The sequence below is a fragment of the Corvus cornix genome, chromosome 11 (genome assembly GCF_000738735.6).
Source record: "Corvus cornix cornix isolate S_Up_H32 chromosome 11, ASM73873v5, whole genome shotgun sequence".
NCBI classification, from domain to species: Eukaryota; Metazoa; Chordata; class Aves; order Passeriformes; family Corvidae; genus Corvus; species Corvus cornix.
This window is the reverse complement of record NC_046341.1, coordinates 3,252,423-3,271,869: the sequence shown is the minus strand read 5'-3', so window position 1 is coordinate 3,271,869 and position 19,447 is coordinate 3,252,423. Positions and strand designations below refer to the sequence as shown.

The 19,447-nt window shown below is 49.1% G+C and overlaps 1 protein-coding gene across 3 annotated transcripts; it reads left to right on the top strand.

Moving 5' to 3' along the window:
* Positions 1-75: 75 nt before the first annotated feature.
* On the top strand, positions 76-18,245 carry KLHL36 (kelch like family member 36). Of its 3 annotated transcripts, none has more exons than XM_039558386.1 (5): positions 76-289; positions 4,144-4,225; positions 7,822-8,895; positions 9,797-9,954; positions 16,226-18,245. In XM_039558386.1, exons 2-5 carry the CDS (start codon positions 4,166-4,168, stop codon positions 16,779-16,781), a joined length of 1,848 nt encoding a protein of 615 aa, XP_039414320.1. In that variant the 5' UTR covers positions 76-289; positions 4,144-4,165; the 3' UTR covers positions 16,782-18,245. The 3 variants fall into 3 exon arrangements, with proteins under 3 accessions (XP_039414320.1, XP_010401814.2, XP_020439282.2); XM_010403512.4 differs by lacking the exon at positions 76-289 and adding an exon at positions 3,689-4,027; XM_020583693.2 differs by lacking the exon at positions 76-289 and having other exon boundaries at positions 3,690-4,225.
* Positions 18,246-19,447: the final 1,202 nt, after the last annotated feature.

The following is a 19,447-nucleotide window of genomic DNA, read 5'->3' as shown; positions in this document are numbered from 1 at the left end:
CTGCCCCTGCCCGGCCCCTCCCGGTGCGGGGGGACCGCGGTGATGCAATAGCCCGCGGACGGGGGCGCGGGGGCCGCGGGGCTCGGCCCGGCCCGGCGCGGCGCGGACCCGCCGCGGGGATGCTTTTCCCGGCCGCCGCTGTGTTGGCAGCGCCCCGATGCTTTGGCAGCCGCTGAGGGCCGGCAGGGGGAAGGAGGCAGAGGCGGCGCCCGGGATGGAGCGGCCGCCGGCGGCGCGGCGGGGCCGGGGGCCGGGCCGGGCGCACGGGAGGTAGCGCAGAGCGGAGCAGGTGAGCGGGGGGCGAGGGGCGGCGGGCGGGGGCGGCGAGGGGCGGGGATGGGGGCTCCGGGCTGGGCCGGGGCCGGCGAACAGCGGGGAGCGCCGGGCCGAGCATCGCCCGCAGCGGGGGAACCATCCCGGCCCCTGCCTCGAACGGCGGCTCCGGGGGGACTTTGGGTGGTGACAGCCGCTGCTGGGCCAGGTGTGCGCGGGCGCTGGGGCCCGGCTGTGTGTCCCTGTGTGTGTCTGTGTGTCTGTGTGAGCGTGTCCGTGCTGTGTGCGAGCGGCTCGCCCCGTTCCAATGCAGCGATCTCCCCCTGCCGGGCTCCCAGCGCTGCCCGGGAGCACTCCCGCATCTCTGCGAGTCACTGTGCTCCGGGGAGATGCGGGCTGTCGGGCAAAGGCTGCCTGGAAGGCTGAGCTTCAGCCCGACAGAAACAGAGACGGGTCTCTGCTTTGCAGAACTCGGCTGGAGATAAACAGCGCCAGGTGATGTCGTGCCCAAAGACTGGAGTTTTACAAACCAGTCCTTAGGCATTTTAGTGGGTTTCTACCCTAAACCCATGGGGCTGGGTTTGCAAATTGCAAATAAAAACTACATTCCATGATAAAAAGTATCACATTTTGTTTCTTTTAAAGTTTGCAGGGGATGATCATTGTTTGTTTCACATCAGTGTTGTCCATGTGAAGGCTGAGCAGTAGGAACCTCATTACCACACGGTCACTAAGTGTTGTCAGACATCTCGAGGGACAAGATCTCCAGAGCGAGCACTGACTGCCAGGGACCCTTTGCTGCCACACAGCCCCAGTCCTGCACACAGCTCCTTCCAGCTGCATCCCCGTCCCTGGATGACGTGAGGCTCCCAGAGCTCTGGGGCCCAACATGGGCATTGCTGCAGTGCATCTCTGACTCGATGAGGTCATAGGGAACAGGGAAATATTCTGAAGTCGGTACTAGTGTAGGACACTGGGTGAATCACACTCAGTATCTGCAGGCTGAAGGCTGCAGATGATAATATAATCACACATTAATAGTTCTGGATTTATATTGATTTTCTTTCTGAACTGCTTTTAGGAACACTTTCCTTTTCCAAAGCCTTTCTGCTGACCATTATCTGCTCATAAATATATTTTTTGTGGTCTGCATTTATCATCCATTGGCACTTGCTGCTGTTTATACCTGTAACACTGCTGCTTGTCCTTCTCCTTGTCCCTTCAATCCCTGATCCTCAGCTCCTGATGTTTCCTAGGGCAGAGGTGGGTGACTCCAATGTCATCCCCTTAGGAGGGGAGAACCTCATCCTTGTGCAGGTCTCTGTGACCCAGTGGCTGGAGCGTTTGAATTCTGTTAATCACGGACTTCATGCCTCACACTTTTCAGTGCCAGATCCAAACATGAGAAATGTACACCTTCCTTGTGTGACCAAACCTCTTGTCTTTGCTTCTCTTCCTTGTCTTTCACACTTTTTCAGGTTGTTTTTTTTTTTTTTTAATGCATGGAGGGATAAGTACTGTGCTCAGTTTCATCCAGCTGTAACTGGAGTGAGGATATTACCTACTTTTCTGATTTTGGTGAGCTCTGATTTGCTTTTCATATGGCAATTCTGAGACCTCCAGAACATGGAGCTTTTCATCCTGTCAGGAAGATGTCACTGGCCTGGCAGAAATACCTGTCGTTGTCACAGGAGTCCTTGGAGAGGAAGCACAAGAGAAAGTGAGGACTTATGGACCTCAAAAAAACATCTCCAGCAGGCATGAAGTCCTGGGAATCTGGACTGACCTTCAGCTGTCTAGACTGTACCATGAGGTTCAGGAAGGGTCTCAGAATACTTGGAGGGAGCTGAGTAAACAGGATGGCTCTGCACAGCCATGGGCCCCCAGGAGAATTATCTCAATTCTGAAACACACCCCTGCAAGTGCCTTGTTCCTGTGGCTCTTTGCCATCTTCCCCCCTTTTTGCTTATTTCTGATATTCCTCTTTGTCCCCAGTCCTACTTCTCCATCCCTGTCTTCTGTGCAGGAGCATAGAAGGGAATGGAGAGAACAATGGTCTCTTTCAGGAAGAGGTTGCTCTGAATTTTCAGATCAGGGTTAGCATTGGGGTTATAAATTTTCAGGTCACAGTTAGCATTGAGGCTGGCAGCAAAGTGGGATTTCACTCAGACAGTCGAGGGTCTTTATCCAGGTCCTCATGGTCACAAGGGCTACAGGAGAGACCAAAGCTGGCAAAACCACTTCCCATCTCCAGACTCAATAATCAATAGATCAGTAGAAGCCCATCATCCCCTCTGGTTTCCTGGGGTGTCTGAGGAACTGGCTGGATGCTGCTACCCCAGCAGGGGAACCACTGCCTGCAGTGGAGGGCGGCTGAGGCCGGGGCAGGTGGAGGTGCTGGCACCAGGCAGATGTGGCACCCTCCCCTGTGTCACACACTGTGCACATCATCCTCTGCCAGCGACGGCAGCCCCGTCACCCCTGGGACACGTGTCCTTGGTGAGAGCAGATGGAGCCTGGACACACACACAGCCTTCTGCTGTCCCGGCGATAACCTCTGGAGGATACCCAGGGCTGCTGGGTTAGCAAGGGGCTTTGTCCCTTGTAGTGTTGTGGGGCGACCATTGTGCTGAAACTGGACCCGGTGGGTCTGTGCAGTGTCTTTGCTTCTGACTTCCCCCCTGAGGCAGGGAACCTTCAGCCTGCTGCTCACCACAGGGTGGGGTTTATTAATTTTAAGCCTCCTGGGCTGTAATAAATGAGGGAAAGCCCCACTGGGGAGGTTCATTTCCGAGGTCAGGCAGTGTCGTGCCAGGTAAGCCAGAGGAGATGGTGATGGGGTTTCTAGCTGCACCTCCCGCACCCACTGCACAGTTTATCACCGCTGTGCAAACAAAACACACCCGCGGTCCCTGCAGCCAGTGCCCCTGGCACGGGTACCCATGTCCGCCTCGCCTCAGGCCCTGCCAGCACCATCCCTGACCCGATCTATGGCAGAAACAGCCCCAAGGGCTCCTGTCCGTGCATCCCCCGGTCTGGGGGAGGAAACAGGGAACCCCGAGCTCCCGGGATGTGCTGTCGGTGCATCCCCGGCCAGGAGCAGGGAACAGCCCTGAGCTCCTGGGATGTGCTGTCGGTGCATCCCCGGCCAGGAGCAGGGAACAGCCCTGAGCTCCTGGGATGTGCTGTCGGTGTATCCCCGGCCAGGAGCAGGGAACAGCCCTGAGCTCCTGGGATGTGCTGTCGGTGCATCCCCGGCCCGAGGCAGGGAACAGCCCCGATGGGTCCTGTCCGTGCATCCCCGGCCCGGAGCTCGTTGTCTCCCGCCGGGGGATCCCCGCCTTGCCCCGCCCCGGCGCCTCCCCCGCTGCTCCCGGCTCCGCTCCGGTCCCGCCCCGCTCGGGTCCCGCCCCGCCGGCATTTCCTGCCCCGGGCGCGGGGCGACGGGCGGCTGCAGCCTCCAGGAATTTGTCATCGCTTTGTTTTCCCCGCTTTTTTTCCGCCCGGATTTTCTCCCAGCTGCCGATGTAGCCGCGGGCGCGGGGCCGGGGCCGCTCGGTCACCGCGGCCGGGGGGCTCCGGCCGGCCCCGGGCAGCGCTCGGCGCTCCCCCGGGAACCAGCGCTGAGTCCGGAGCGGCCGCCGGTACCGGCGCCGGGCTGTGCCCAACTTGTTGACACAACCGACCTTTGACAACACCGGGGAACTGCACCGAGCAGGGAAAAATAATATTTTTTAACTCGGACATTTCCAAGGTGCGGATCAGCACGTGCCGGTCTGGGAATTGCGCTCCCTGCTCAGCGCAAGATGCCTGAGAGCGGTCAGGAGGGGCTGGCGAGCTGCTGAACATCTTCCTGTGCCTTTGTTGCAGAAGTGCTGCGGATCGGGCGGTCATGGAGGGAACCCGGCAGAGCAGGATCTGCCGCCCGCACAAGATAAGTGAATCCTCAAAGGTTCGTACGATTTGTTGCCTACCAAAAAAATCCCGCGACAGAAACAATGAGGCTGGTGGGGGTAGAGGGTCTCCTTTGGGTGGACTGCTTTGTGGGAATGTGAATATTCTGAGTTTTTAAAAAGAGGTATGGAAATGGTGGTTTACCTGCTCGAGTATTTTTGGTAGAAGTTGCTGCCTAGTGATGAAGGAAAAAAAAAGAAAAAGCAGCAAATGGGCATCTGCTCATCATGACTCATAACTTAGAAACCCACATCATTTCAGCACAGTAGTTTCTCAATACTAAAAATTCAGTCATTAAATGTGATGTGTTTATTTTTTGTACTGATCCATCTCGTAAAATCCCAGCTCGTTACAGAAGCGAAGCTGGGATGACTCTTTAGATTCAGTCTTGGTTTTGTACAAGACGGGAGTTTTGATCCTGCAAACTGTGGTTAGCCCAGAGAACTCGCAGAACCTGAGTTGCTCTCTTAGTTTGTCTGGTTGATTTTCTTTGTATCAAATCTCTGTCTGCACAAATACATTGTTTTTATTTGTGAAATCACAGAAATCCATCTCAGGCAGCTCTTTATGCAGGTCCTCATGATGATTTCCAAGATGTTAGTGTCAGCTGTAATTATTATGTTCACTTTGTTTCATGCCAGTGCAAGCTGCTTTTGTGTTGTAGTTACAGGAATTGCAGAGCAGGTACCTTGTAATACCAGAAAAAAAGGGTGGAAAAGAGAAACTTTTCAGTGCCTTCATCTGTCTTACCAAAGTTGAATGAGCCAGATCTCATTTTCTTTTGCACCACTGATGAGCAGCAGTACTGCATTAACAGTCTGAGAGAAATCAGATCTTTGAATCCAAGAGAAGCTGAACTTCTGCTCTAACACAATTGATGAAAGATAAATAGGACTAATTTTTAAATGCATCCCTACCAGTATAATCTTTCCCTCTGTGCTGATCCTGTCTGCAGCTTAAATGGTTTAGTCTGAATGTAATGATAATTCATCACATTAAAAATTAATTAACTTGACAGCATTATTTTATTTGCTTGCTTAGACAGCAGCTGTCACTATCTGTTAAACTTAGAATTACTGGATAATGCTAAGGCTGTTCTACAGAATATAAATAGCCTGAGAAAGATGTTGAAGTTCAGTGTGAAATTATCTTGGTTTTGAAATGTGCAGCTCTCAGCTCCTGCATCTTGCTCCCTGAACAAATGAACTTGCCGAGTGGCAGAAATATGCTGATGTATTCCAAGAGCCTCCAAAGCTGTGTGGAATGGGTTCATGCCTGATTCCTGGAGGAGCAGTGCTTCCACATGGCAACAAGGATTTCAGGAGTGTGAGTTGCCAGGCGTGTTTGCAGGCAGGATTATGCTGCTGACTCAACATCCAGCTCAGCAGAGAGGGATCTCTGGCAAATCTTATATTCCAGTGTAATCTTGTTATGCGTGATGGTATTAGGGAATATTAGAGAGAAATGATCAGCCAGTTCCCAGGGATGAGAGGGAGGATGGGTTTGGTTCAATCCTATCCCTGGTGAGTCAGATTCGGGAGAGGGTGCTGCAGTTGTTATTTCTTGTCTGTTCATCTGTCACCATCAACTGCCCTTGATTATAGCTGCCTCAAAAGTGTGGTTTATCCTTTGCCATATTTATTCTTCCCCCCCCCTCTCTTCCACCCCCTGGTTTCTGCTTAGTCTCCTGTACAATATCAGCTTTTCCCAACCTCAGGAAAACACAGATAAAAAGCTTTACACTCCTTAAACCCCATTTTTTTTCTGTTACAGATCTCTGGCACTTTTAGTCCTCAGTGGAAGCTACTTTGTTGTCTATGCCATAGATCCCTTTTTAAGTTCAGAGGTGTGATGAGTAAAAGGCAAATTAAAGAGTTTTGACCCAGAAACCTTTTAATTATTGAAGCCTCTTCCCTTAGATTGGTTTAACTCTGCACACTTGAATGTCCAGAGCTATTCCAACAGCAGGATTTTTGGCAGCTTGGGCTCCATTGTTTAGAAAAGAACATAAGGAAATAAAGAGAATCTGCTGGGATGTCACGCTAAGAGCAGCACAGTTGGTTGTTAATTTGGGTCTCAAAAAGCCCCCTTGGCTCTAAGAATCAAAGCTTTTCCATCCAGGTGGGTAGAGAGGGTCCCACCAAGGTTTAACCAACCCAGTAATGGCTTTTCCAGACTGCTGTGGTCATGTGCTCTCTGCTTGGGAAGCCAGGAGAGCCACAGATAATTAGGATTTCTAGGAGAAACAACAGTTTGGTGGTGAAGGGAAGGGGGAGTGTCTGGGAGGTTTGAAGGTCACCTGTGTGACCTTTTCAGGTGTCACCTCTGGGAATGCAGCCTGGGGGTTTAGGACTGGGCAAGAGGCAGAGAGCCAGGACTGGTCAGAGCTGACTTAGGTAGGATACAAGGATGTGCTTCCATTCCACCCCTTTTCACTTCTCTTACAAGTTCTTACAGGCTCTGCCTGGTTTGGATTTGGTAATTAATTGGTAATTAAGGTATTTGGTATTTGCATTTACCTTAACCTGGCTTTTATTAAGAGACATCACAAGGTAACCGACTGTGCCATCACACATTTAATTCCTCCAGAGGGTGGTCCTGAAACTTCACTTCACATGCTGGACTGACCAGCAGCGTTCAGTTCGTGTTCTGCAGGACGTTTGAGGAGTAACAAAACGTTTCCATCTTGGTTCGTCCAAAGGCTGGTGACATGAGTGTGTGAGAAGAGAGGCAAATGCTGGTTGCCTCAAAAGCTCAGTGACACGTCCGGAGCTGGTGGTTGGAATGTGTGGACCAGAGGGATCCCAGAAGGACACTTAATGGATGTGTCCTGAGGGCATTTTCCCTTTTCTTTAAAAGAAAAATATCTACTCCTATTCATTTAAACAAAACCTACCTCAGCTTCTGGAAGTGAGGAGAAGCCCTGTGGGAATCAGTTATCCACATGTGTGGCTTTGCACATAAATAAACAGCTATTACTTCTGAGTGCAGTGTGTGTGCCTGGAATAATGTGGAAAGAAAGAGAGGGATTTTACCCTAAGCAGCTTAGAAATGCAGAGTTCTGGAAAGATTTAAGAGGGGGTAGCTGTCAAGCAAGCTGTAACCCAAACAATACATGGGCTGAATGAAAATTCAGAGTGCTGCTGCGTGTGTGTCTCCCACTCCAAATGCTCAGTGAGTAGCTTAGCTGGGAGAACTCTGTAAGGAGTCATTTGGGGGACAAGGAAGAAAGGAAATGTCAGCAAGATGTCTCCGAGACAATGAGTGGAAGAGTTTCAGAAAATCGTGCCTGTATAACTCATCAGGGAGGAGGTTTCAATGCAGCATTGTGGGGGAGGGAGGAGTAAATTATAAAAAAAGGGAGTAGGAAGCAGTAAAAGCCTCCTTAGGATTTTCAGTGAAGGTGAGGAGCTCAGGCTCATACTGTGGCACTTGCCAACTATTTCATGTCAGAATTTATTATAAATGTGAATGTGCAGCACAAAAAAGTTGTCTCTGGCTTCTGTATGACTGCACTTAGTGGGAAGACACATTCCACTCTGGAACTGATCTTGGTGGAGGTGCCTCTTGCCTGATGCTGTTTGTGTTTCCCAGGTGTACAGGTGGGATGACCACTCCAGTCTGGTTCTGCAGAGCCTGAACGAGCAGAGGCACCGAGGCCTCTTCTGTGACATTGTCCTGGTGGTGGATGAGCAGAGGGTCCCGGCCCACCGGAACCTCCTCGCCGTGTGCAGTGACTACTTCAACTCCATGTTCACCATCGGCATGAGAGAGGCCCACCAGAAGGAGGTGGAGCTTTTCGGAGCCTCCTACATCGGTCTCAAGGCTGTGGTGGATTTCCTGTATGGCAGCGAACTGTCTCTGGATGGAGGAAATATCGACTACGTGCTCGAGACAGCTCACCTGCTGCAGATCTGGAAGGTGGTGGACTTTTGCTGCGAGTACCTGGAGAACGAAGTCAGCGAGGAGAACTACCTGTACCTGCAGGAGCTGGCCTCCATCTACAACCTGAAGCGCCTTGACTCCTACATCGACTCCTTCATCCTGCAGAACTTCGGCACACTGTCCTTCACCCCGGACTTCCTGCAGAACATTTCCTTGCAGAAGCTGTGCCAGTACCTGGACAGCAGCGACGTGCAACAGGAGTGTGAGCACGACCTGCTGCAGGCTGCCCTGCAGTGGCTCACGCAGTACCCGGAGCGGGAGAACGAGGCTTACCAGGTGCTGGACAACATCCACTTCCCCTTGATCCCCAAGAGCGACCTCCTGCACCGAGTGAAGCCCGCTGTGTGCTCGCTGCTGCCCAAGGAAGCCAACTGTGAGGGCTTCATAGAGGAGGCAGTGAACTACCACAACAACGTGACGGCGCAGCCGGTGCTGCAGACCAAGCGCACGGCCCTGCGCACCTGCGAGGAGCGGCTGCTCTTCGTGGGCGGGGAGGTGTCGGAGCGCTGCCTGGAGCTCTGTGATGACACCTGCTTCCTGGACACCAGGAAGGGGCAGTGGGTGGCTGAAACCCCTCTGCCAGCCCGGCGGAGTCACCACTGTGTCGCAGTCTTGGGAGGCTTCATCTTCATAGCCGGGGGCAGCTTTTCACGGGACAATGGAGGGGATGCGGCATCAAATCTCCTATATAGGTATGATCCCCGCTGTAACCAGTGGATAAAGGTGAGACTTAAGCTGTATTATTTCTCTGTTCAAAGTCCTTAATGTTCAGAGTGTTTTCTCCTTTCTGGTGGAAGGACAGGGCTTGTTAGAATAGTCAACATGGCAGCACTTCCAAATGGAAAGTCGAGTTAGTTAAGTTGAAGCAGATACTCAAGTCCTTTATGGGAATGCTTAAATTACACAAAGAGCAAAAGAGTTTGGGGCAGATATTCAGCTTCACTTGGGATTTGGGTATCTCATCTGTAAAATTTCTGATCAGCATCCACCTGCAACTCTTTATATTACTTCTGGGATTAATGCTGGAATGGACTTAGAGGTGATTGCTTGGTTCATTTTCCTCAAGCAGTAGTACATATAAATCAAAAATGGGTGTGATGTAAAAAGGAAATGTCTCTGACAATTGTCAAATGTCTCTGTGCTAAATGTCCCTTAGAACAAGCTCTTCACTCCCAGTCTTCCCCAAGACCCTGTGGCCGTGTGGATTCCTGTATCAGCCACTCGCTGTTCCTAATGAACCAGTTATGGTTCCTATATGGACCTGTTATGGTTTCCATATGAACCAATCAGGATTCCTCTATGAATCAGTCATCCCAGATGGTTCATTTGTGGTTTTCAGTGACTCCAATATCTGTTTCTTGCAGAGTTTGGGAAGGAGGTCCTTATAAACACAAATGTTTATAGAGCAACCTGTCTCTTAGATGCATCCTGTTGTCCCCTTACTTGAAAATGGATGCTACTGCAGAAAAACAGAAGTGTTTTATGAATATAATGGTCAAAACCAGCTTCTCTCCTTACCAAATAAAGGGGAAGGAGCAACTGCCCCATCCTCAGACATGAATAGCCCTTAAGCCCCTTTCTTACCAGACACTAGAAGATGTCAGCAGGTTATTTTCTTTGCCAGGTTGCCTCCATGAGACAGCGACGAGTCGATTTCTACCTGGGAGCGATCACTGACATGCTGGTGGCTGTTGGTGGCAGGAATGAAAACGGGGCCCTGTCTTCAGTTGAGACCTACAGCCCTCAGAAGGACTCCTGGACCTACATAGCAGGACTGCCCAGGTAACTGAGCTGTCTGGGAAGTCCCCTGTGTTTGAAGAGTGGGAGTAAAGGGAGCTTGGGTGACTTTAGCTGATGAGTGGGATCCTGGAAAGGAGGGAAGGCGATGTAAAACCAACGTGGCATCAGCCATAACAAACCATAGTAGCATCTGGGATCTGAGCAGGCAGCGTGCCTCGTGTCAGTGAGGTTTTAATTCTCATCCCAAGGTGCATTTGGAGGATGGGAGGGAGAGCTCTGATCATTTCATTCTGCAATTCTTAAAAAGCTTTTCCTGAGACCACTTGGAGTGGAATATTTTCAGAAGCACTTTCACATCTTGGTCAAAGGGGGTTGTCATTTCTTTGGCCTTCCTTTGTCACCTTAGTGTGATGATTTTCCTTGTAGGGTGTTTCTCTGTGTTTGGCTGCTCAGATTGGCTGTTGCAGTTAAATGCATTTACCTGTATTGGAAATACAGAACCCTGGCAAATGTGAGCTCTGTCTCTCTCTCAGTTTGAGTTAAAACATGGCTGTTGTGCTTTTTGAGAGGTTTAAGCCCAGCAGCTCTTGTGGTAAAAGACAGGACATTGCTGTGTCCTGAGTCAGCATCAGAGCAGTGACTTCGTAAGGACATCACAACAGCATGTCATGTGAAAACAGCGACTCAGATTTAGTGATGTTTCATATTTGTGGGAATCACAGGGACGTTGGCTGTATGGATGGTGTTTCCATGATGACTGAAACCTCAGCAGCAGTGCTTGCTTTCCTGGTGGCATCACAGACCAGGTTCCTGCAGTTTGGTTTGAGAGTTCAGGGTTTTTCCCTGTTCCCTGAGCTGCAGAGCTGCAGAGCCAGAGGCAGCCACTGAAGGCACAGAATCCTGTTGCCCAGTTCTATTTTGGGCAGGTGCTGCAATGCAAGGCTGATCCAGGCTAACAGCTGGGCTCGAGTGCTCTTCACAAGCAGGATGCTTTTTTATTTCTGCTCACACAGACAGATCCAGCAGTTGGGGCTAAACACCACAGTCCTTCCTGGGAAGCTGTGTAGGAGAGTATCTTCAGGTCCTAAATCCTTCTGTTAACTGGGGTCACCTGTGAGATATATCCTATATGGATATGTTTACTCATAAATGATCCTGGGGACGTTTGCACTGTTGGCTTAATCCACCCAGCCTCTCTAAAACGGGGCAGTTTGTCTGCATCTTCCAGCTGCTACCTGTGTGCTGGCTTCAGGAATTCTGCAGCTGCAGCATTTAAAGTGAACTTTGACTTGTGGGGGTTAATTTTTATTAGATTGCCTGGCTGGTCTGCTTGGACTAAAAAGTCCCCCTTAGGGGACAGACCCCTCTTACACTCCAGGGAGTTGGATAAGTTATTCCTGCATCCAAACAAATTATTCTGCATCCTCTCTTCCTGTTGCTCTGTCCTTGGCACCTTTGGATTTTCTGTCTTTTCAGCCCTTTTATTTCTGTTTGGGTCTGGGCAGTGACTTGTCTGCAACAACTATTTTTTCTGCACAGAAGGAATAAGGCAAAAAGAACTTCATGCAGGTTGCAAAAAGCCAGACTCAGAGGTGAGCAACAGGAACCTTTCTGACACACGTCCACTGCTCGAGCTGGGCGAGGAGTGGCTCTGGCAGGTTTGGGGCTGCTGAAAAGGGTCTGGGCAGGCCTTCCCTGAGGTACTTCAGGTGGAGCTGTTGGAGCGAGTGCAGAGGAGGCACCAGGATGATCAGAGGGATGGAGCAGCTCTCCTGTGAGGAAAGGCTGAGAGAATTGGGATTGTTCAGTCTGGAAAAGAGAAGCTTCAGGGTGGCCTAATTGTGGCCTTTCAGTGCCTGAAGGGAGCCCACAGGAAAGATGGAGAGAGACTTTACAAGGGCCTGGGGTGCCAGGACAAGGGGGAATGGCTTCCCACGGGCACAGGGCAGGGTTAGATCAGATATCAGAAAAAAATTCTTTGCTGTGGGATGGTGCAGCCCTGGTACAGGTTGCCCAGAGAAGCTGTGGCTGCTCCATCCCTGTGAATCTGTGATTTTATGACAGTGGAGGAAGGATGAGAGAAGATTCTGTGATCCATTCAAGGCTAAAAGCATTCTAGCTACAGTTTCTACTGCTTAGTCCAGTCTTCCCTTCAACACACTCCTCATCTGATCTGTTTTCCTCCTTACCACATGCTTTTTTCCCTCAAACAGATTTAAGTTCCTGTTTCACTCAAATAACATCTCCCCCAGCCCTATTCTAGTATCAAGACTTTTCATGTAGAGGAAACCAGAAGCTCCAGTCCTCTGCTTCCTGACTGCCTGATCAGGCAATGTATCCCAACAAAACTGCCTCTTTTCCCGTGTTTGTCTGTCTTCTTCCCTCCAAAGAGAACATGTGCAGGTGTTTTGGTCCTCTTGGGTGCACGACCACCAGGAGCAGGCTCCGTGCTGCACCTCTGGTGCCATTTCTGACTGCTGCAAGCCAGCAACTGCCTGGAATCCTGTTCCCTGGAGTGACAGGCATGCGTTGAGGTCATTCTGGGGTGTGGGCTTGTGTTGTTCGATTCGAGCTGTGTGGGTTGGGACTCTCAGAGGTTGTTTGTTAAAGCTTCTATGATGAACATTCAGAAAATGGGTTTGGTTTTTTGCTTCCTAAGGGTTAGAGCTTGCCATGTGTGTGGAGATTTGCAGGGGAAAGGCAGTGGTTGTGTCCTCGAGCACACAGGCCTGGCCAAATCCCGTGTCCACGTTGCTGTTTGCAGTCTCACTCCTCTAAGGAAGAGCTTTACAAGCTCTTCTTTATCTCCTCTTACCCCTGTCTCCTTCCCACCCTATATGGTCAAAACAACACGTTGTTTTCCCTAAACACTCTCTTGGAAGGAGCTGAGCTGTTTTGACTGAACTCATGCTGTCTTGCTGGAGCAGAAAACAGCCTCTCGGGGCAGATGTTTAATGGGGAAAACTCCAGCCAAGTTGTCTAAAGGATGGACCTGTTCCAAGCCTGCTACGAGGGAATTCATTTTGGCTGATGCTCATTAGGGTCCTTGGTTGTGGGGTACCTTTCCCTTTTTTCAGAGAGGTCCTAAATTTTTTGCCCCTTTTCCCAGGCTCTCTGGGAGCAGTTTCTGTCATAGTTTCTAGCCCGGCAGGGAGCAGCGGTGGCTGGCGAGCTTGCCAGAGCAGGAGGTGGAGCAGTGTGTTCTCATTCTGAACAGACCATGAAAAGGTCTGCTGCAGACAGCAGCGAAATTAACTGAGTGGCCCTAGGTTAAAGTTTGGCAGAACAACTGAAAGCTGTTGTGTGAGGAGCTGTGTTGGAACAGGCTGGGGAGCGATGGTATCTGCTCTGCCGGTTGGGTCATGAATGATCTCGCAGGGCTACAACAGGTGGACACTGACATTGAGAGCAACCACAGCTCACCTGGACTTTGGTTGGAATAGGGGAATCCCAAAGCTTTGTTGAGTTAGGTGTTCTTCTGTCTCAGACAGTAAATGGTAGGTTTTCTAGCATTTGAATGGTGTTACTGGGTCAGGAACCAATTTTTCAGCATTGTATCTGGGTTAAGGCATTCAAAATCAACACCAGGCTCCAGCAGATGTTAAAATCAAATATCCTTTCTCTTAATGCCTCTGCTTTTTTCTGGCCACTCTTGCAGAAAACACTGCCAAAATGCTCAATGCTCTCTGTTGGAGGATGTCTGGACCCACTGTATTGATGTGCCTTTTCTGTTGCCCATTTAGAAATGCCCCTCTCTCAATCACAGGGCTTGTAGAAAGGATTTCTATTGATTGGTTTCAATGTACGCATCTATTTCATGCAGTTCCAATGAAAGCGATGCTATTTAGGATGAGCTTTCAGAAGTCAGGTAAAGTGAAATACCTCTGGTGCATTTCAGTAGGTAACTGTCCTATACTGGGCAATAACAAATTGATGGTCGATTTGGTGCTTCAGATCTGATTGTTTCTGTCAAACCACTCTTGTAGCTGTTGCTGTTCCCTGGACACAGGTGTTCACTGAGGCAAAAGAACAAGATCAGTGCTTTTTCTGCAGCTGCCTGTGCTGGGCTGCATGCCTGTGCTTGAGAGACAATGGCTATTGCTTGCTTACCTGTACAGAATTCCAGCGTAGGAGAACATTTAACCTACTTCTCCAGAGGCCACGCAGGTTTTTATTAACTTGGAGTAATTTTTTTCCCTGACTGGTGAATACAGTGTGATTGCCATCAGCAGTGCAATAACACCGGGTTCTGGGGTGGATTCAATGTCCTCACATTGTCCTCCTTCTGACCCCTCAAAACTCCGTGGTACAGCACAGCCTCCAGGCAGCTTGGTGGTTACACGTGGGTTTAAAGTCTGCTGCAGTTTGAAATGAACTGAACTCAAGCTGTCCATCCCATCCCCAGACTGACCATTTTTAAACCCACACCTGTGTATGTAGAGAAACACAGGCTCTGACAAGCAGCCCAGGAGCCACTGGACATGGACAGTCCTGGTTCTTGTCTGGAAGAGGCCATAAACAAGATGAAGCAGCATCTCTGGGCACTTCACCTGCCATGGTATTTCTGTCAGGGGTGAAAGCTGAGTGCATGTGCTCAGGGTACATCGTGTCCAACAGAAGCACTGAGTGTGAATTAACTGCTTCCATCCTGAGGCAGATTGAGAGCCATGGAAATTTTGAGTTGCCTTTTTGGATAACTATACCTAAGTCCTCTACTTTTTTCTTCCTGTCTTTTCCCTGAGAGGCCAAGAAGCAGAACAGCTGTGAAGTCACCTCTGCAAGATCTCCAGGGCTGGTGCTCCAGCCCCCATAGTCGAACAGACTGTCCTGGTCACTCAGCATTGTCAGCCCAAGCCTGTCAGGGATTTTTCTGTTTCTTGTAGCAGGAACCTATTAAAATATCTGATTCAGACAGGGATCAGAGGTTTCGGTAGGCATCTAGAATAATAACCACCTTTTACCTTGTCTCAGAAGTGTTGTGCTTTCAGGGTAAATGTGGGGTTTCTTTTCTAGTCCATCTTGTCCCTTGGCACAGAAGTGCTGGCACTCAGGTGTGTGGAAGATGTTACAATATCATTTGTGTGGCTCAGAGAAACCATTACCCTGCGAAATAAAAACAGCTCAAGGTTCTCTCCACACAGAGTTCCAGCGTGTTCAGGCACGGTTCAAAGGCTAAAGCAGTGCTAACAGAGCTTTGTCTGCCGTGGAGGTTGCTGCGTTGTCTCGAGTGCCTGACTACAAAGGATGGTGGTAGAGGCTGGTGAGTGCAGCGTGATGAGTACATTGCTCTGTGCCCTGTGGGCATTGAATCGTTTAGGCTCCTTGGGAGAGCCAATTTGCTGTGGCTGGTGCTACATCTTTTGACACTTCAACTCCCCAAAAAGAGGAAAAAAAGACATGCAGGAACGATATGTTCAAAGCAGCTGATGCTGTTCATCGCCTTGGCTGTCCACTTCTGAGAGCTGAAAGGGGTTTGGTCAGGAATAGCCTCGTGTGAAGTTAAGAACAGCCTGGAGATTTAGGTTTGTAGTGGTTTTACTATGGACGATAAAAGGGAGTTTCTCTCTGCCCTGTGGATGCAGTGTGCATGGTGTTGATTCTACCATCTTATTTTCTCTTACTTCACCATGATCTGTGATGGATTGGGCTCTGTTGCCTTGTCTTGGGGTGACCAAAGCAGTTCCCACATGTAGGGCAGTGGTGGTAGAGCAGGCAGATGGCTCAAGAAAAGGACACTGCCTGTGCTGGGACTGCAGATGAACTGGGCTGAGTGGGTAAGAAATGTGACCTGTGATCCTGGAGCTGTGCCAGGGCAAGGCAGCAGCAGTTTTCTTCTTGGTTTCTCCTGGTTAATCCCTACTCTACTGGTAAGTCTGAGAGGTGTCATGATTATTTCCCCTTTCTATCACAGAAGCCCATACTGAGATGTGGATTTTTTCCCTCTCTGGCCCTCTCAGACTGATGCAAGCCAAGCACTGGAGCAGGAAAATGGGAGTGAAGGTCATGCCAGTAGAGCAGGATGGGTTATTTCTGCTGTGTGACACACTCTAGAGGATGCATTAAAAAGTGATTCTCATACCTCAGTGCTCTGCAGTGACTTGCTATGGAAAGGATGATTTAAAAGTGGTTGTCAGGCTGTGCACTCTGCAGTGCAGGATGAGGCCCTGTGAATGAGAGGAGTTACTGGGTAACCACGGGATCAGGGACTCTTCTGCCTTTAGTTACTGTTTGTTTGCTTCTTTAGAACAGCCTCTGCTGAATGCTTGTGTGTCTTGATAAAATCCATAAGGACTGCTCTGTTTGCCTGCCCCAGGTTCACCTACGGCCACGCTGGCACAGTCTACAAGGAATTCGTGTACATTTCAGGAGGCCACGATTACCAGATCGGCCCCTACAGAAAGAACCTGCTGTGCTACGATTACCGCACGGATGTGTGGGAGGAGAAGAGGCCCATGATCACTGCCAGGGGGTGGCACAGCATGTGCACCTTGCAGGACAACATCTACTCCATTGGCGGCAGCGACGACAACATCGAAACCATGGCTCGGTTTGACATCCTCAGCGTGGAGTCCTACAGCCCCCAGTGCAACCAGTGGACCAGAGTGGCCCCTCTGCTGCAAGCCAACAGCGAGTCGGGGGTGGCAGTTTGGGAAGGCAAGATTTACATCCTCGGAGGCTACAGCTGGGAGGAAGCTGTCTTCTCCAAAACAGTCCAGGTCTATGACAAGGAGAAAAATAAGTGGTGCAAAGGGACGGACTTGCCCAAAGCGATTGCTGGAGTGTCCGCATGTGTCTGTGCCCTGAAACCCAAAACAGAGGACAAAAAGAAAAAGACAAAAACAAAAAAACATCAAGATCGAGGAAGATGACCACTCCTGGATAGCCACCCTTGGATGGTGGACTCCGAAAGGACCTTGTATTTAGACATTTCTATCTAACCTTTATTCTTTTTCTTTTTAAACAGGATGGGGTGGGCATCTTCTGGAGCCTCAGAAAACGTCCACTTGAATGTGGGTTTTGGATTAAACTCATGTTTAAGGTAAAAACAACAAAAGACACCAAAAACTCCCCCTCTTGCTATACAAAGGGTGATGTGGCCAGAGAGGTGCTGCTGCTTTTCTGAATGTTGAGGCTTAGGCTTTTCCTTCTGTGGTTCACGGCATTTCCACATACATCGTATTCTATCGACGTTTTAAGGAAGTTTTTAAAAACAACTTTTATACTTTTTTATACCACATTTTGCTAACTCAGTCTCTCGTTTGCCATATGTTACATTGTTGACTGTAGAAGCTGCTGCTCTGTGCTCGTGACCCCGGTGTTGGCGTCAGGAACTCCTCGTTTGATGATCTTTGGTCTCTGTGTGGCTTGGCCAGGACGTGGTGCAACTGTTGGAGCAGCACTGGCATTCCCAGCATTGTCAGGCAGTCAGCTGGAATTGGGACTATTGTCACAATTCCAGCTTCCCCAGAGCCCAGCTCGCCAGCCATGCTCATAAACACTCTTTATTTCAGTGACTGGTGATCTGCTGAGTGGATTTCAAGGGCTTTGGTTTAAAGATCAGCTCCTGATCATTGCTGTTATTTTTCCTCAGTCCTCCCCTCCCATCTCCCTTTCCATGTATTTCAGATTTGCCTTTTCTTCCATCTGGTATATATGCAGGTGGTATCCTGCTACCCTCATTCTTTTGTCTTTTTTTTTATTCCCCAACTACTTCCCTCAACAATTGGAAAACACTAAGAAAACATTTTTGCACTTAATTTCATTTGAAACTCTGGTAAATCCAAGACCTACTACAAGTACACATGTACTGAAAGAGGTAACTGAATAAATTTCTGGAGTGCAAGGAGGTTATGGGTTGTTTCTTCAATGCTAAGAAAACTAGTTGGAATTAATTTTCTGAAACTCCCTGAGGTTCCTTTTTGGTGGTTGTTTTTTTTTTAATCTAAAAAAAAGCCTCAGGAGTCAGTCTTTCATTTGCATTAATGGATTTATTTTAAAGCCTTTGTATACTGCATGAGGTAATGGTTATTCTTTTTTAGCCTAAAAATAAATTTAAAACAAAACCAAAAAAACCCAAATCAAACACTTTGGTTATGACAAGCTCATGGACAAGTTTTTGGGGTTATTTTTTAATATATGAAATCCTTGTTATGTTGACTGACAACTACTTAATTTTTTGGGGACATTTTCATGTGTAACTATAGAATAAAAATTTCAAAGACTTGCTTTGTTTCTGTTACTGGGTTGCTTGTTACTATATCCCCTCTTTTAACGTGTTTATGTATTACATTAATGTCTGGGAACAATAAATCCAGTTTAGAATATTCTATTCATCGTGGTCTGACTTGTGTATTGATTTCACTGAGGTTTTCCTTTTTGATTAGTTGGAAAAAAATAACCCTGTAATCATTTTTCAGTGAAATTGATAATGGTGGAAACATTTTAGTAGGAAGGTAAATTTAACAATATGAAGTAGAAATAGAACTTATTTAGATAATTCATCTTTTCTGCATTTTTCTGCTCCAGCCAGTTAGAAGAGACAAGGGGGAATGGCTTCCCACTGCCAGAGGGCAGGGTTAGATGGGATATTGGGAAGGAATTCTTCCCTGTGAGGGTGGGGAGGCCCTGGTACAGATTGCCCAGAGGAGCTGTGGCTGCCCCATCCCTGGAAGTGTCCAAGGCCAGGCTGGACAGGGCTTGGAGCAACCTGGGATAGTGGAAGGTGTCCCTGCCCATGGCAGGGGTGGGAACGAGATGGGCTTAAGGTCCCTTCAACCCAAACCATTCTATGATTCTATGAAATTCCTTTCCACATTTTTGCAGCTCTGACAAAAGACCCAATCCAGTTTGTAGGGTGTTTTCAAAGACAGTATTTAATGGGGTGTAGATAAACAATTACGATTTCTTAACGTTAAACTTCATTGCATGAACAAAAGATGGCTTCAGTGCTCATCGAAGCAAGCCTTGTTTCCCCTGGTCTGTGTATTGGGGAAAATACCAAAGCCAGAGGCCGTGAGTGAGTGTGGGACATCTCCTGTGTCATTAGAGGTCACTGGGGGATCTTACCTGTTGTTGCCAGAAGCATCTTTCCATTATTAAAGGAAGAAGTGATTCCCATTTGCACCTCCAAGGGAGCACTGCTAAAGGCACGGTCTGGCAGAGTGCCTCTCGATTTGGGATGTTGTGTATCCTGACTTATCACCCCTTGGGAAATGTTAGCAGATAGCACAGGGAGCTTGGAGATAAGCCACGCTCCAGAGCGCTGCACGGCTTTGGGGAATTGGTGTGCTGGAATTTCTGAAAAATGAGAGGGAGAATTTGTGCGACATGAGTGGATTTCTTCTCTGGTCTTTGAGGTCTGAACAGACCTCTTGGTGAGGAATTAGGGTTGGTAGAGGAAAGTTGTATTCTCCTGGTTCAGCCTGGCTCCTGAACCTGCACATCCCACCGCCTTCATCCCTAAGCCCTGTGAAGCGTTTTACTCTTGCCAGGAAACACAGCTCTTTCTTCCTGCCCCAGGGAAAAATAACTACTG

Excerpts from the sequence above, each read along its gene's own strand:
- KLHL36 (XM_039558386.1), top strand. The coding sequence starts at position 4,166 with ATGGAGGGAACCCGGCAGAGCAGGATCTGCCGCCCGCACAAGATAAGT. Across the intron at positions 4,226-7,821 it reads AGATAAGTGAATCCTCAAAG|GTGTACAGGTGGGATGACCA; the intron begins GTTCGTACGATT and ends TGTGTTTCCCAG. Across the intron at positions 9,955-16,225 it reads TACATAGCAGGACTGCCCAG|GTTCACCTACGGCCACGCTG; the intron begins GTAACTGAGCTG and ends TGCCTGCCCCAG.